This window comes from Gymnoscopelus braueri (assembly GCF_963280865.1).
Source record: "Gymnoscopelus braueri genome assembly, chromosome: 8".
Taxonomy (NCBI): Eukaryota; Metazoa; Chordata; class Actinopteri; order Myctophiformes; family Myctophidae; genus Gymnoscopelus; species Gymnoscopelus braueri.
In genome coordinates this window covers 32,365,844-32,381,438 of record NC_137609.1, presented here as the reverse complement: position 1 = coordinate 32,381,438, position 15,595 = coordinate 32,365,844, and the positions used below count along the sequence as shown (strand labels likewise).

General features: G+C 41.9%; 1 protein-coding gene across 1 annotated transcript in view; it reads left to right on the top strand.

Annotated features, from left to right (window-relative positions):
- The window catches only part of stk32a (serine/threonine kinase 32A), a 143,231-nt gene extending 132,783 nt beyond the window's left edge, over positions 1 to 10,448 (top strand). The window contains exons 11-12 of the mRNA XM_080435433.1: positions 8,091 to 8,155; positions 9,229 to 10,448. Of these exons, the coding sequence (XP_080291559.1) occupies positions 8,091 to 8,155; positions 9,229 to 9,346 (183 nt within the window). The 3' untranslated portion in view covers positions 9,347 to 10,448. The remainder of the gene's footprint in view (positions 1 to 8,090; positions 8,156 to 9,228) is intronic.
- Positions 10,449 to 15,595: the final 5,147 nt, after the last annotated feature.

Genomic DNA, 15,595 nt, shown 5'->3' with positions numbered 1-15,595 from the left:
CTCAAAGGTTGGTGACAGGTGCGTAGGACAAAAAGTGCAAATGTTCAAAAGGGGATCTCTGATAATGACATCAAAGAAGAGGACCCGCACACTGTCTGGAAGTAACTTGCAAGTTCCAGACAGTGTGCGGGTCCAAATTCTTTGAAGTCATTATCAGAGATCCCCTTTTGAATTATGGATTCCATTCTTGAATTCATGTAGCCATATGGTTGTTTTAAGTCTGTGACATTACCACTCCAAATTCAAAATAAATCACCTATATCTCCAATAACTTTTTGCGAACGCGGAAGGAGGCCTCCGCCCAAGTGGAGCTTACTATGTAACCGTGCTCAGGTTGTGTGTGTGTGTCTCTGTGTGCAGTCTCTGTGTGCAGCCGCGCCCCCATGTGACTCACACTCTCATTGGCTCGCGCCCCCATGTGACTCACGTGCGTGCACTGCCTGTGTGCAGCCGCCAGAGTGCGCCAGAGTGCACCACCAGGAATGTAGACGATGCTCTGATTAAAATGCACAACAGCCTGCAACATGCCTAAACCAAACACATTTCACAAACTCTTCTGGCGGCCCTGTTCTCACTAATTTCACTGTACCACCCACTTCTCTACAATTGCTCATTCCTTTCGATTCTTCTTATTGTTATTTTCGAGCTGCGTTCGCTTCCAGCGTTCGCGCGTCTTACTTGTAATGAACATCCTCACAGCAGTGGTTCTCAACCTTTTCTGGATCAGGGCCCACTTGAAAACACAGGGGGTAACAAATGGCACAGGGGGTAACAAATGGCAAATGGCACTTGTTTTTTCTTCAACTTTTGTTACTCTTTCTCCCCATCTCACGCCATCGTGACAGCTTGTCGTCAGACAGCTTTATATTCCTCCTACTGGCAGCGTTGCACAACACATGTGTTGTCAGTGAGATTAGCCCTGGACAGACCCACACTATAAAACGTCCATGAGGTAAGACACTGTTTGTCAATATGTGTTCCGGGCCCCACCAGGGCAACACCAAGCAGTGTTACTTTCGTCGACTAAAACTATGACAGAAAAATCTTCGGCGACCACCTTTTTTCACTGATGAAAACAAAATGAAAACTAACCTATCATGGCTAAAACTATGACTAAATAAAAACTAGACGATAATGTTAGGGAGGGACTAGCGGAGATCCAGTAGAACTAAGACTCAACTCATTTTATGCTTGGTGCCGCCCTCTGAAAGTAGCAGCTTGTTGTAGCAATCACGCATTACGACAGCATCACGGCCCACCAAAATACGTTTTTGTCAACTAACTCAACTGTAGATTTAGTCGACTAAATGTTATGATATTTAGTCTAAAACTAGACTAAAACTAAAAAAAATCAGGTGACTACAATACTGTATATGACTAAAACTAAATGGAGCCCACCAAAAGCCCACCAAGGGCCCCCCTGGTTACATTTATACACTCTTGAGTTACAGACCCATAAGTGGACACCCTGGTGGTTCCTGGATCCGATGTTGAGAACCAGTGGGGTAGACGATGACTGTTCAAAGTTTATGTTTTCAATTAATTGCTATAGTACCCCCCTTTGGCCAATAAGTAACATTCATCTCAACGCTTGGCATTACCCTTTGGCATTACCCTCTATGTATCTGCCAATACTCTTAAAAAGTGTCAGTAGACAAATAAAACAAATCAATCTATCCAGCCAGGCCGTGAGGAACTCCATATTTAGGCGAATGATGTTAGTTAGTTAGCATCTACAGTATGACGTCGTACTCCAAATTTGGGGCCAAGTTTCAGCCTGTTCCGTTTGCCTTTGACTTAACTTCTAAAATAGAAGAAAAAAAAAATCTATATTATATAATATTAGGAAAAAAGGTGTGGAAGTACAGGAAGGTTACATCAGCATAATTCACAAAGGTTACTTACATAACAACCATAACAAATGGCAGGTTCTCACAGTGATACAAACAGGCTGACATTAACAGACAAAAACAGCCAACTGACTGGCACAGTACCAGGAGTGTAAGAGAGTGGCTTGGCCTGATAGCTGATGGCTGAGGGCAAAGAGATGAGGTGACAGGAAAATGCGAGTGACCTGAGGTGAGAGACAGAGAAGAGACAGTTGAATCGCCACTCAATCGTACAGCAGCATCGCCACCATATTGATCCAGGCAACTTGTCATAACTCACTGCAAGAAATATGCAGTTGTGAGTTGTGTGCAATTGGGGAGCTGTACCCCCATATAAGTGCACAAAATCTCTGTCCATCTGTCCGTGCGTGTGTGTGCGTCTGTAGTATCTCGAGAAGCATCCGAAAGACGACTTAAACTCGGCGCACGCGTCGCTGATGACCCTGACATCGAGTTGGTCAGATCGGTGGGTTGTGCAGAACCGCTGCTAATCCATATATGAGCATAAAAGGGACATAGGCAGACAGACACATACATCTCCATATACAGTATGGGCATAAAAGGGACCCAGACAGACAGACTGGGACAATGGGTACTTTGAAAACGGGTACAATGGGTGTTCCATAACTGGGTGGGGCATGTATTTCAAACTTGCATCGTTCCCAACTTGCAAGGTTCCCAAGTAGGCTGGTGCCCGAGTACCTGGAAATAAAACATATTTTCCCCCTTAACTACTAGTACAGTGCCTGCTCCATATGTACCACACTTTTTCGCAACATTCACTCATTTTGCGTCATTCACGTGTGACGTTTGTCAATCGTACCATTCGCAGGGTTACACCCGTCATTTGTGTCTTTCACGTTACATCATTGGGGTCATCTTGCTCCATTGACCATGCCACAACTGTAGTGGCGGTCAGGTTTTCTGCAACAACCAGGGGTGGACTAATCCATCCATTATATTGTACTGCCAGGTGGCAGCAGTGTCACCGGCCTCTACCCCTTTGCCTGTGGGTAAGTCCCTAAGCTCCTGAGGGTAATAATTACTACACTGTCAAACGTATTCTTTGACCATTCACCAGTCCCAAAGCACACTTTATATCAAGGTCACCTGCATCTGCATGGCCAGGCAAACTAAAGTTAGTCGTTTCTTTAAAAGGAATTTCAGGAAGGCTTTCACAGTACATAATACAAATTTGCGAAACAGGCAGATTACCTTGTCTGTTTTTTAAATTGTTCCGCTTTTTGGCCTGTTTGGCAGTTATTGTCAGGCCAGCAGTGGTAAGTCCCCTGGACAAAACAAAAACATAAACAAAGAGTGACACAATGCCACTTTAGTACGATAGTAATCATTATGGATGGAGAGTGCCCAAATCCCTGGCTCCAACAAGCACTCAAAATCAATACTCCCATCCAGTTTGTGATGAATTTCACCTGCTGATTAAAAGGCTCTCACTGGCCACCCGCCAGTCAATGAGGGTTCGGGTTTCTTCAGTTATCCCTTGATTAAAATATAGCTTAAACGTTTCTTTTAGTGCACACTTATATAGCCATTATAACAAGTAGTTAGTTAGTTAGTTAGTTAAAGTTTATTTCGGTCAATACAACCATACACCCATATGGCATTACAATTAACGAAAAGAACAATTACAAACAAAAACAAAGCAGAACAAAAGTATATCAAGGTTGTACAATAGGGAATAAAAACAAGTAAAAATTCTGACTGGCTGCTTATTAGATTGGTTCTACCTGCACTCCTTTGTTTGTTTAGCGGTTTTTAGACGTGCATGAATGTTAAAATAATTCTAAACTTCTCAGTGCAAGGTGCAGTCACACCACTCCTTCCTGTTTTTAAGCAAATTCAGAAATGCTTGATATTCTTCCCAAGACTCAACATCTTCTTGAATTAATTCATCTCTGTGATTAATTTTTTGATCACCCGGTTAAGCACACAGTCTGCATTACATATGTGTTTAGGAGGCCCTAAAAGGTCTTATGACATTCATTTAAAAAAATAATAATTTTATTTTTTTTGGGTGGAGCAGAGGCGATGATTGACAGGCAAAATTCCTCAACAGCGACACCCGCAGGCAAAGATGATTTTTTTTTCATTGCAGTTGAAAAGGCTTTAGAAATCATAGAGAAAAAAACCTGCCATGGATCACTGGAGTGGATTTTTTTTTTACTTTTAATGTGAATGTCATGAAACCTTTAAGACCTTTTTGTAGATAATGTCTCCATAATCCAAGGCAGAAAGAAGCATTCAACACATCTTTTTCTGATGCCATTGGACAGCAAACATTATTCCAATACAATATAGATTGTTTTTTATAAAATGTACATGGTTCAACCCAGGTATTTACTTATAATCAGTAACCCTGTCGATTTGAGTACCATTATAACTACGCAGCTAGAGATCTTCAGAAAACCACGGGGGTCTTTTAAACAGAAGGGCAGGTTTCAGGATCATGAAGCGACATAAGGTGTTGTTTCTGTTATCATGCACTATAACGCCTCTAGATCTTAGAGAATATAGGACAGTAATATGTCAAAGTGCTGGTAGCTGAGTGATGTTGCTGTCATATCTGTATCTCTCATCTACCAACACGCCAACGTTCCCCCTGCCAGACCTGCCTCTGGGTTTGTCTGCCTACCCTTCCTTTCTACTGTGTCGCCCACACACACAAAGAACACAGCCTTTCTCTCTTGATCTCCAGCATAATCACAAATTCCCTGTTGTGCACATTCATGTGCAGTATCTCACACACACACACACACACACACACACACACACACACACACACACACACACACACACACACACACACACACACACACACACACATACACACACACACACACACACACACACACACACACACACACACACACACACACACACACACACACACACACCCTCTCATGTTCTTATTTTGCTCTCTTTGTCTCTCTCGAAAGAACACATGAATTGTTTCTTGTACTTATAACTTATTACTAAGTAATATATTACTGTAATATTATTACTTTCACCAGTAATGAGTTGTGTAAGAGATTACAATCGCCAGAACAGTAATCATATTACAGTTAATCCAAGTAAGTGCATTCCGGCGGTAAAGTACTGTAGATTCACTTCTAAAAGGATCTAAGCAGGTTGGGTGGGGAAGCAAAGGTAATATAATGACATAACTAATTGCTTTTGATACCAAGTAATAAGTAAAGTAATGACCTGACGAAGATGTATTGACTTCAAAACGTCACACTCCTTATTACTTGCACCCTGCTATTAAAAAGCCTTTAACTGTCTGAGATGCTCCGGTGCCTTCCTTCTTAACGCTTACAGTACCGCTCCTGAGATGCACCGGATCAGCCTGAAGTTGGCTTGAGGCGCGGTTGAACCCCTTTGTTCCTAACTAACTAATTGATTTTGATACCAAGTTGGCTAATAAGTATAGTAATATTACTTTTCAAAGGAACGTAAATTTATTAACTACTGTAGTAACTTGCCAAACACTGGTCTCATGTGAATGCTCTCTCTCTCTCTCTCTCTCTTTACCTGCCCTCACCCCCTCCCACTGTGGCAGCACCTGCACCACTCTCCTCTGCTGTGTGATCAGACTGACAGTGTTTTCATGTGGCGTTGGATATACGGTTTGCACCAGTGGCTCTCAACCTTATTGAAGCTCTGGACCTCTAGCACTGTGAGCTTGCACATCCGCTATTTTTGGTGCATGACAGCACGACGAGCACGTGCAACAAAGTATATCAAGCCCTTAACAGTCATTATTTCATTTAAAGCTTTTTTCCCCCACACTACGCCTATTCATTCAAAGTTGGTCTTATTTTATGGGCTTATGACATACATTAAAAAAACGCCATAATTACATGCAATTACTGTACGCCATGGTCCATGGAACACTGGTTGAGAAACAGAAAGTTTCCCGCCAGGAAGTGCCACATGAACACCATATTATCTTAAATAATCTGGGGAAATCAATCGCATCACCTCCATCTTTCTTTCAGTTTTCCAACCATGAAGCATGTGATTGTGAATGAGTCGGCTGGCCCAGTTATGATGCTTTCCAGACTCATCTGAGAAAACTATGACCCATCATCACTTGACAGTTCCCTTACAGACAAGAGAGTCTGTCTGTCTGTCTGTCTGTCTGTCTGTCTGTCTGTCTGTCTGTCTGTCTGTCTGTCTGTCTGTCTGTCTGTCTGTCTGTCTGTCTGTCTGTCTGTCTGTCTGTCTGTCTGTCTGTCTGTCTGTCTGTCTGTCTGTCTGTCTGTCTGTCTGTCTGTCTGTCTGTCTGTCTGTCTGTCTGTCTGTCTGTCTGTCTGTCTGTGTGTGTGTGTGTGTGTGTGTGTGTGTGTGTGTGTGTGTCTAACAACGAAACCAAAGAATACGTGTGTTCTCCCTCTTATGCACTTGTTCAGTGCCTCTTTCTCACGTGTACACGCACAAATGCACGCACGTGCGCACACACACACACACACACACACACACACACACACACACACACACACACACACACACACACACACACACACACACACACACACACACACACACACACACACAAACACCTTCTTCCCTATTCTGTGGAGATCACTGTCAGGATGATGATTTATCTCAATAAGGTCTCTCCTCACTTCATCGTCAGACTGCTTTGCTGGTGACATTGAGGCTGTGGGTTGTGACAGAGTGGCACTCACATGATTAAGAGGGCTAAAATAATATATGTGGTGCAGATATCGAGGGATTAAGTGTCCTCTAATCATTAAAGGAGTAGATGCACCACGAGTCAACATTTATTTCGACTCCCCGCAGCGGCAACATCCACTCCCCCACGACACCTGCTGTCCCCCCCCAGGCTGTTAACACAGTATGCAAACCCGTTAAGCAGCTGTTGCAGCACTGTGTAGCTCCTAAGCTGTGATGTACTTAGGCTGGGGTCTTCAATGTTTTTCAGCCCAAGGACCCCTTAACTGAGAGATTATACATATTGTATAAAATTGTGTTTTTAAACATTTCCATAGATTTCATTGATAGTTGGCTTCATGTTAATGTGTATTTTCAGATTTCAGACTTTTTAAGCCCTCAATATTTAGTCAATTTGACCGTTGGCTCTGTACTTGGTCTGCACTTTTTCCCTCTACACTCTCCGAAAATAGCCGATGTGAGCTTGTAGATCTGCTATTGTCGGCTAATGTTCCCCATCACACAAATATTTGGCGGACCCCCTGTAGTAACTCTGAGGACCCCCTAGAGGTCCCGGACCCCCTGTTGAAGACCCCTGTACTTAGGTATATGAATGTGAACAAAGGCATTACTGAAGGGGCTGTGGTAGCTTAGCAGATAGAGAGGCCATCAGATAATCAAAAATCTATACTAAAAAAATAGTAAAATGATGTAGGCAATTCTGTACAAAGATTTTATTCTAGAATAAGTTGCTTTAGCTAGGCCACTTGTTGCCTACATCCACAAGTTAATGGAAATATTATGTATCTTTTTCATTATAACAACTTTGTGGTGCACTGGACCAATACACAACGTTGTGGTGCACTGGACCAGTACTTGCTACTTTTCTCATCATTGTTCCAGTGCTGTTTGCCATTGAATGCACATACTGCACTGCAGTAGTGGAATACTGAATGAAGAATGTGTTTACACAAACTGGTCTGGTACTGTCTGTCCCTGTACTGTATTATACCAATAGATTCTCAGAAAGTCTTGGTTGTTCTTAAAACTCGCCTCATCATGCTGGTGATCAGGCTTTTGCGGCCCAGGCACCTACAGTAGGCTCTGGAATGCCTTACCTGAGGATCTAAGGCTAGCAAAGTCAGTGTCATCTTTTAAACCATCTTTTATATCAAGGCCTTTTCATTGTTTTTATTGCCTCTTTTATCCATGCTTATTTCCTTGAATCGCTTTTCAAGTTTGCCTTGATTCATATTTAATTGTTTTAACATTAGCTTTTTACTATACAGTTGTTCTTTTCCTTACAGCTGTATGTATGTTGTCTTGCTATTGTAAAGCACTTTGTAATCTTTGGTTAGCACTTTGGTAAGTATATTATATGCTATGAAACGTTTCCTCTGCATTTGTTTCACTCAATTATCAGTGTCTATTATTGTAATTCCGACTATTGTTGTATTATGACTGACTGACATAGTTTTTCTGTCTGTGTTTTTGTGTTCCCAGAACGGTCAGCTGCAGCAACGCCTAGAAAACGTTGAGAGAGACTTCCTCGTCTTCAATAGAGAAAAGTGAGGACCACATTTCATCCCCCCTCCCTGTCAGTAGTACATCCAACCGTCTTTCATAAACGACTCACTTTAACCACATGAATGGACCCTAGTTTCCCTATCCATGGACAAAAATGTATAATATGGCATTGCGTTGTGATTTGTTGTGAGCTTTGCAGATAATCTGTTTTCGCTTAAGAGATTTGGTGTAGAGGTAAAAAAGAGGGGACCAAGTATAGACCCCTGAGCGACTTAAGTATATAGGGTTTAACCACTTTCATACAGTGGTGTAAAGTAACTAAGTACATGTACTCAAGTACTGTACTTAAGTACAAATTTGAGGAATCTTTGCTTTACTGGAGTATTTTCAGTTTTCAGTACTTTTACTTCTACTCCACTACATCTCAGAGACAAATATTGTACTTTTACTCCACTACAATCATTTGAAAACTTTAGTTACTAGTTACTTTGCAGATATAAATTATTATATTATAAAACATACATTAACCACTTCTGCCCTATTTTATACCCAGGCTATTTGAAAATAGCCGATCTACAAGCTCACAACGCCTCGCGATGCGACGCGTTGCGATGCGACGCGTTGCGATGCGACGCGTTGTGAGCTTGTAGATATGCTATTTAAAAAAATGTAGTACTTTTACTTATGGTACTTTAAGTATATTTGGATGCCAAAACATTTGTACTTTTACTCCAGTATATTTTGAATATTGGACATTGACTTGTAACAGAGTATTTCTGCATTGTGGTATTGATACTTTTACTTAAGTAAAACAATTTAGTACTTTTTCCACCACTGCCTATATACTTAGTTGACTGAGTCCCCCAGATCTCTATTAAGGTCAGCTCCTTTTCCTTTTACAAAAAGAAATGCGTCGCAACGCGGCACGCATCGCCACGCGGCACGTTGTGAGCTTGTAGATCTACTTTTCTCGCCGAATGTTCTGACCCAGAATAGGGACGCTAGGGTTCAAGTGTTTAAGTGGTTAATTGGAAAGACAGCAAAGACATAGTCACAAACTTGTTTTGGAGGACATTTTGTTCAATGGATATAAAAGATGTTCTCTTCCCTGCAGGTCAAATAAAGTGGTGGTGGAGCCCAAGTCCTCTGAGTTGTCCTTGACAGAGAAGAATAAGGCTATCGAGGATGGACAGAACAACAACGTGGAGCCCGCAGCCTTCATATCAGGATAGACTGAATGACTTTAGTCCCCAAACTCACTTGCACCCGGCTTGTAGATCAGCACTTTACCCCTAGTTACCGATTGTCATATTAGAAATCAACACAGACCCGTCTTGAATTCCCCCTGTGTAAACTGCATGGGCACACAATGCACGTCCAGTGTGTGCGGACACACACACACACACACACACACACACACACACACACACACACACACACACACACACACACACACACACACACACACACACACACACACACACACACACACGCACACACGCACACACACACACCTTTGTGCATCAGCATTCAACCCCAGTAATAATCTTACCCATAAACTGCGGGAGTGATATGGTCTCCTGGAGCTGCAACCATGCCTGACCCAGACCCCCCACTCTTGTCATACCCAAAAAGGGACTCTTCCTGAGGCATGACCCATGCCAGTCTCCCCTGGCCTGCTTTGGTGCTCCCTGGACAGAAAACCACTACGCTGACAAAAAGGAATAACATTCTACACCCGCCCAGTGCTAAGGGGGAACAAACTGATTTTGACAAATAATAATGTTGACAAAAAATGTATTGCTGGCCTGCGGAGATTAAATTAACGCTGCATGGACGCGGACTTGATATGAACTTGGCTTATGGCATTTGGGATGGCTTTAAATTATTGCAAAACATTCTAACAAACGCAAACTCAGACCCATGTGCAATGCTTCTGTGGGTCGATATACTGTGTAAAAGACTTGAAAAACAAAGACTGGTCAAAATGACACTTGAGAGGTTAGATTTAAAATTAGATGGCATGAGGCCTTTAAGGCAGCAGTGACAGACTCCTCTACAAAGATAGAAAATAAAAGTTGCAATGTAGCCTTGAGCTAGATCGAATGGCTCACTCTTTATCTTAGCATCAGATATATGGTTGTATTGGACTTTTATGCTTAGCTTAGCAAGTGAAGCTAACAAAGATGGTATAGGAGTACAACATTTTGTGCTTGGTCTCACCTCCTTCACCAGTGGCAGATATAGCGGGCAAGCTGTGCTGCAGGTTTACTTAAAACGTGTATAATTTTAACCTGGAGGTTTACATTGTTTAAATTGTTACCAAAAGTTAGAAATAAATTCCACAAAAAAAGTATAGATCTGTTGTCTTCAGCGGAGCTTGCCATGATCTGCCACGGGCCAATGAGGGCTGTGGAACAGTAGGAAAAGGTAGATAAATGGTAGATGTTATATCGTGTCTTGCACTGAAACTTGCTTTGCACTTGCTTCTTCATTAATAGTAGCATTTATGTATGCACAATGTACTAGTTGATAAAGCTGAGTAAGGAAACTTCCTACCTTAGGGACGGTTTCACTGGCGTGGATTTAGCCAAGTCCAAACCTAGGATAAATCAATTCCTAAAATAAGATATGCATCTAATTTGGCTTTGACTCAAACATACTAGTCGTTCTGTTCTGATGCATTGATTTCACAGCAATTAAATAAAAGCCACCAGGTGATCTTGTCTGTGCTATCAAAGTTCCTATAAAAGAACACTGACATTTTGCATTCCACTTCAGTAGCAATATTTTTGTTGAACCAAAACCACCCTCTTTTCCAGATAAACTTACAATTGACATTTTCTCTCACTTAAAGGAGTAGTTCACCCAAAAAATACTTATTTTCTATCTATTACACACCCCATGAAGCCTTGAATTCATGGACATTTTTTTGTTTTGGTCACATTCCTGAGCCAATAATTTGATGACAGGGTGGCTGGTCAGTAGGAGACTCAGTTGAGTCTCCTACTGAGTCTCCTACTGACCGATGACGCGGTCATGAAATTATTGGCTTAGGAATCCGACAAAAACAAAAAGACAAGACATTTTTTGGGTGAACTACTCCTTTAATGTCATTTTAACAACACATACCTGAATGGCTGCTTATGAATTCAGCTCCTGTTGTTGGCACTGAACCGTTTAGTTACAGGTTCATATCCCCACAATACACAAGGCTGCTTTTGGATTCAGTGTCTGTTGTGGAAACGGAACCTTTTGGTTATTAATGAATCTGATCCAGTTTGAACTGTCTTTTTTTCTGCTGATATCCTGAGGCTGGGTGGTTTGTTTGTCTCCAGTGTTCAGACTTGGCTGAAACCATACCTTGAAAATGAGACCTGCAGTAGCTGTTTATAGAGGGGTGCCTTTTTTCAATGTAGGAGTGCCTACTTTGAATAACGGTACATACTCAGTTCCCCTTAAACTCAAGTATGTACTGTAGATAGATACTTTGATGAACAACCCGGAGCGTTTTCCACTCTTTTAAGTAGGTGATGTGATTTCTACTAATGCATATTCATTCTATTGACCTTACTGTATTGGCAATACGACTATCTTATCCAGTCTGTGATACTTACGATAATATTTAAAACTTTGTTCACTACTATCAAAATGAATTAATTACTGTTGGCACTTTTCTATCAGTACTTGGTACAAATGTTTCAACTTGCCTTTGTGTTGTTGTCATTGGTGTAATTTCAGACCCGAAAGTGATTTCTTGTGTTTCTTGTACAAAATGTATTGTTCTGTATCGCACCATAGAGCTGTTTAACAGATGGATTAAACCCGACTGTATGCTAATAAGATTTATGTGAAACAATATTTGCAAATAATTCCAATTTGTTTAAACCTTGCCAAAGAAGTGGAGTCTACTGACTCAGGACTTTTCAGGTGTCCGCTAAACTGTCCTTCACAGAAAAGGACATGAAATTGACTTTCAAGTCTTAATTTGTGGATCCAAACATATGTGTCCTTTTTGAAAAACCCACCCATGCAGTACTCCATGCAGGTTAAAACAACTCTAAGTTATTTGCAAATACTGTTTGACCAACACCTGAAGGTAATTTCCTTTTTCAACAGAGGTTACCATTTAAAAGTAAAATTTAGTCCAGGGTTAGATTTAATCCATGTGCGTGAACCCTTCCGCCTCCCCTATAAGGTTTTGTCATCCTCCTTGTGTCGCTTTGTGTGTTTCTGTTACAAAGTTCAGAGAGATGGTGAGGTTAGTCTCGCATAGCCAGACGATGGGAGATCCCGAAGGTGAGGTTTTAAGAAGATTTATTTGTATGGCCGGGAGTTGAGGAGTGATGAATGAGTGTGCGCAGGCTAGAATGGCAGGCAGATTGGCAGGCAAGCTGGTAAACAGGCAAGGGGTTAGCAGGCTTGCAAGCAGGCAGGCAGGCAAGTGAGGAATGACGCTGAGCTCAAGGAAAGACAGTAAAAGCCTAGAATCAAAGACACAAGTTACTATTCAGTACACTGTGGTTTGTGAAAGCCTGTCACTATCACTGGAGCTGAAACAAGAATCTGATGAAGAGAGAGCAAAGAGCCAGGGTTTATATACAGGAGAGGTGAGGAGATGATGGATGGCAGGTGTGTTGGCCGAGGGAGGTGAGTTGCTCATTGCAGGCAGGTGTGCATGATCCAGGTGAGTGAGCTGCAGGACAGTAACACACACACACACACACACACACACACACACACGCACACAGGCGTTGTATTACTATACTATATTAACTAACCCCAACCACTAAACCTAAATGCCTAATCCTAACACCAAGTTGAATGTTTTTCTAATTCTAAGCCAAATTCTAAAATGTTTTTTAACCATAAAAACAACCACATCTCTTGTGAGGTCCTCACAATGTCTATTTCTCAAATTCTAATATACTTGTGGGGACACTTGACCCTCACCAGTATGCAGTAGCAATACAAGTACACACACACACACACACACACACACACACACACACACACACACACACACACACACACAGCGTTGAAGGTGAGGGAAGATAGGGGTGTTTCTTGTTTCTTGTATCCAGATGTGATGGAGCAGCAGATATAAAGGTGTGCCTTAAATAATGATTTTCTTTTTCTGATCCAACCTCCTTGTCATGGCTTCTTCTTTATTTAGTATCGTCTACTTTTGTACCATTGATGTTATATTTTTTGTTAATACAGCAGTCAAAACATTCGGGAACAGTTTTTCACTGTAAGACCGAATAAGATTTCTGAGGGCCATGGCCAAATTGGTGTGTGTGTGTGTGTGTGTGTGTGTGTGTGTGTGTGTGTGTGTGTGTGTGTGTGTGTGTGTGTGTGTGTGTGTGTGTGTGTGTGTGTGTGTGTGTGTGTGTGTGTGTGTGTGTGTGTGTGTGTGTGTGTGTGCACGCTCACGCGTTTGTGTTCCTGGCAGGCTTTTGGGGACATAAAATGTTGGTCATTAAACCAGTCGATTGGGGTCAGAATGCCAAATTGGTAACAGAATTGGTGTCCCCAATTGGATTTGACAGAACTTTCATTATATTATTAGCTTTAGTGATGGGGGGGGGGGGTGTCAATTTATAACTTCTTTTGAACACAAGCCATTACTACACTACACACAAACCCGTTAACTCTAATTATACACAGGGGGGACCACACTCCTGTGTGTGTGTGTGTGTGTGTGTGTGTGTGTGTGTGTGTGTGTGTGTGTGTGTGTGTGTGTGTGTGTGTGTGTGTGTGTGTGTGCGTGCGCGCGCGTGCGTGTGCGTGTGCGTGTGTGTTTTCCAGCATCAGCTTCCAAACCCAGTGTAACATTTAAACAAAATTACGTTATCGGAAAGAACTAGGTTCACAGTGGCTTGGGGCTTGCATACTGTATATTCTTTCTCATTTATTGGATTTGCTTCGAAATATGGTCAGCATCGCACCAAAACTTGGAATAGTTTTGGGCCACAACCACTCACACACATACACAGCTGGCAGGCAGACACTCAACATTTTCATCCCCTAATTATTTATACAGTTATATAGCTGAGATTTTTATTTGAAATATGAAATGAAAGAATAATATGAAATCATTACTGAGGTCCGGACCTTGGTGACCTCATAGCTGGCTGTAGCCAAACAGGTTGATGCTAATTTTCCTGGGGGACCTCCTGGGACTCCCTGAAGGACCGTTGAGGGTCCCCAGAACCCCACTTTGAGAACCACTGCTGTAGGCTAATTCTGACACCATGACATAACATAACATAACAACACTGATGAGTCAAAGGGATATTTCACTTTCAAATTAAATAAACATAAAAAAGTAAAACATCGATAAGATGGAAAGAGAGTTGCTACCTAGTTAATGCTTGACAGGTTTTATTGATCAAGATTAAGTTCAGTTGTACGCAGAATCAATCCCACACCAGACTGATATCCAGTGGTGTAAAGTAACTGAGTACATCATTTACTAAAGTATAGGCCTACTGTAACACTAACCTTGAAAATTGTCACACCATCACTAACGTTGGGTATATTTTACCCGATATGATAAATTCCATAAAAATATTTCTCAACAAAACATGTTAAAGTACAACATTATGGCAAATTGAGGTACTCTTCTTGAATTTTTCAACATGACATTTTACAAAAAAAAAGAAAAACATATCATGGGGTAGCCTGGTAAACCCTCCCTCCGGAAATCTCATTTCCATTTGATTCCAGGAGTGAGTCTAGCCTGGTAAACCCTCCCTCCGGAAATCTCATTTCCATTTGATTCCAGGAGTGAGTCTGGCATGAAGGCTTGTATGGGCGTTTCTAGCGCATTACCAAAAAAACTAGCGTATCAGCGTCGTCGCTCATCGTTCTGTGATTGACAGCAAAAGTTGGCCAATCAGGTGGCGAGTTCGAGTGAGCCCGAATGGACCCGGGTGCAGCCTGAGTGCAGCCGACCAAACACGAACAGCAGCCATTGTTTCTGTGGGCAGTTTCTACTTTTTATTTTCGGTTTTAAAACGCTCTCAAACTTATTTTTTGAGGCACAGAATTTACTTATAAGATATCTTTTGGATAGAATTTAGTTGTTTAACTTCATATATGTGGTCAATTAATCATGACAGAGCCTATTTAAAAATAAAAATTCAGAGAACCGGCAGGGGCGGGCAGTGACACGCATGTATCCGAATAAGGCAACCTATTTTGGGCATGGCCATCTCAAAAGTCCCGTTGCGTCACATTAGTCGTGGAGGTGGTAAAAATGCACTGCAATTGGCTGAAGGGGAACAACGATCATTGGCTGAAGGGGTTGTCAGTCAACGGTATTACTCCCGCCCAACTCCAGCCCACAGCCACTATTGCAGAATGGGCGAGTCGCATTCTCCGGTTTACTTCCCGTTTCTGCGTGACGTAGGTGGACACCTTTTTAGGAGACAGGAAGCAAGTTGGAGTCTATTGATTCCAATGGAAGAGTGAAC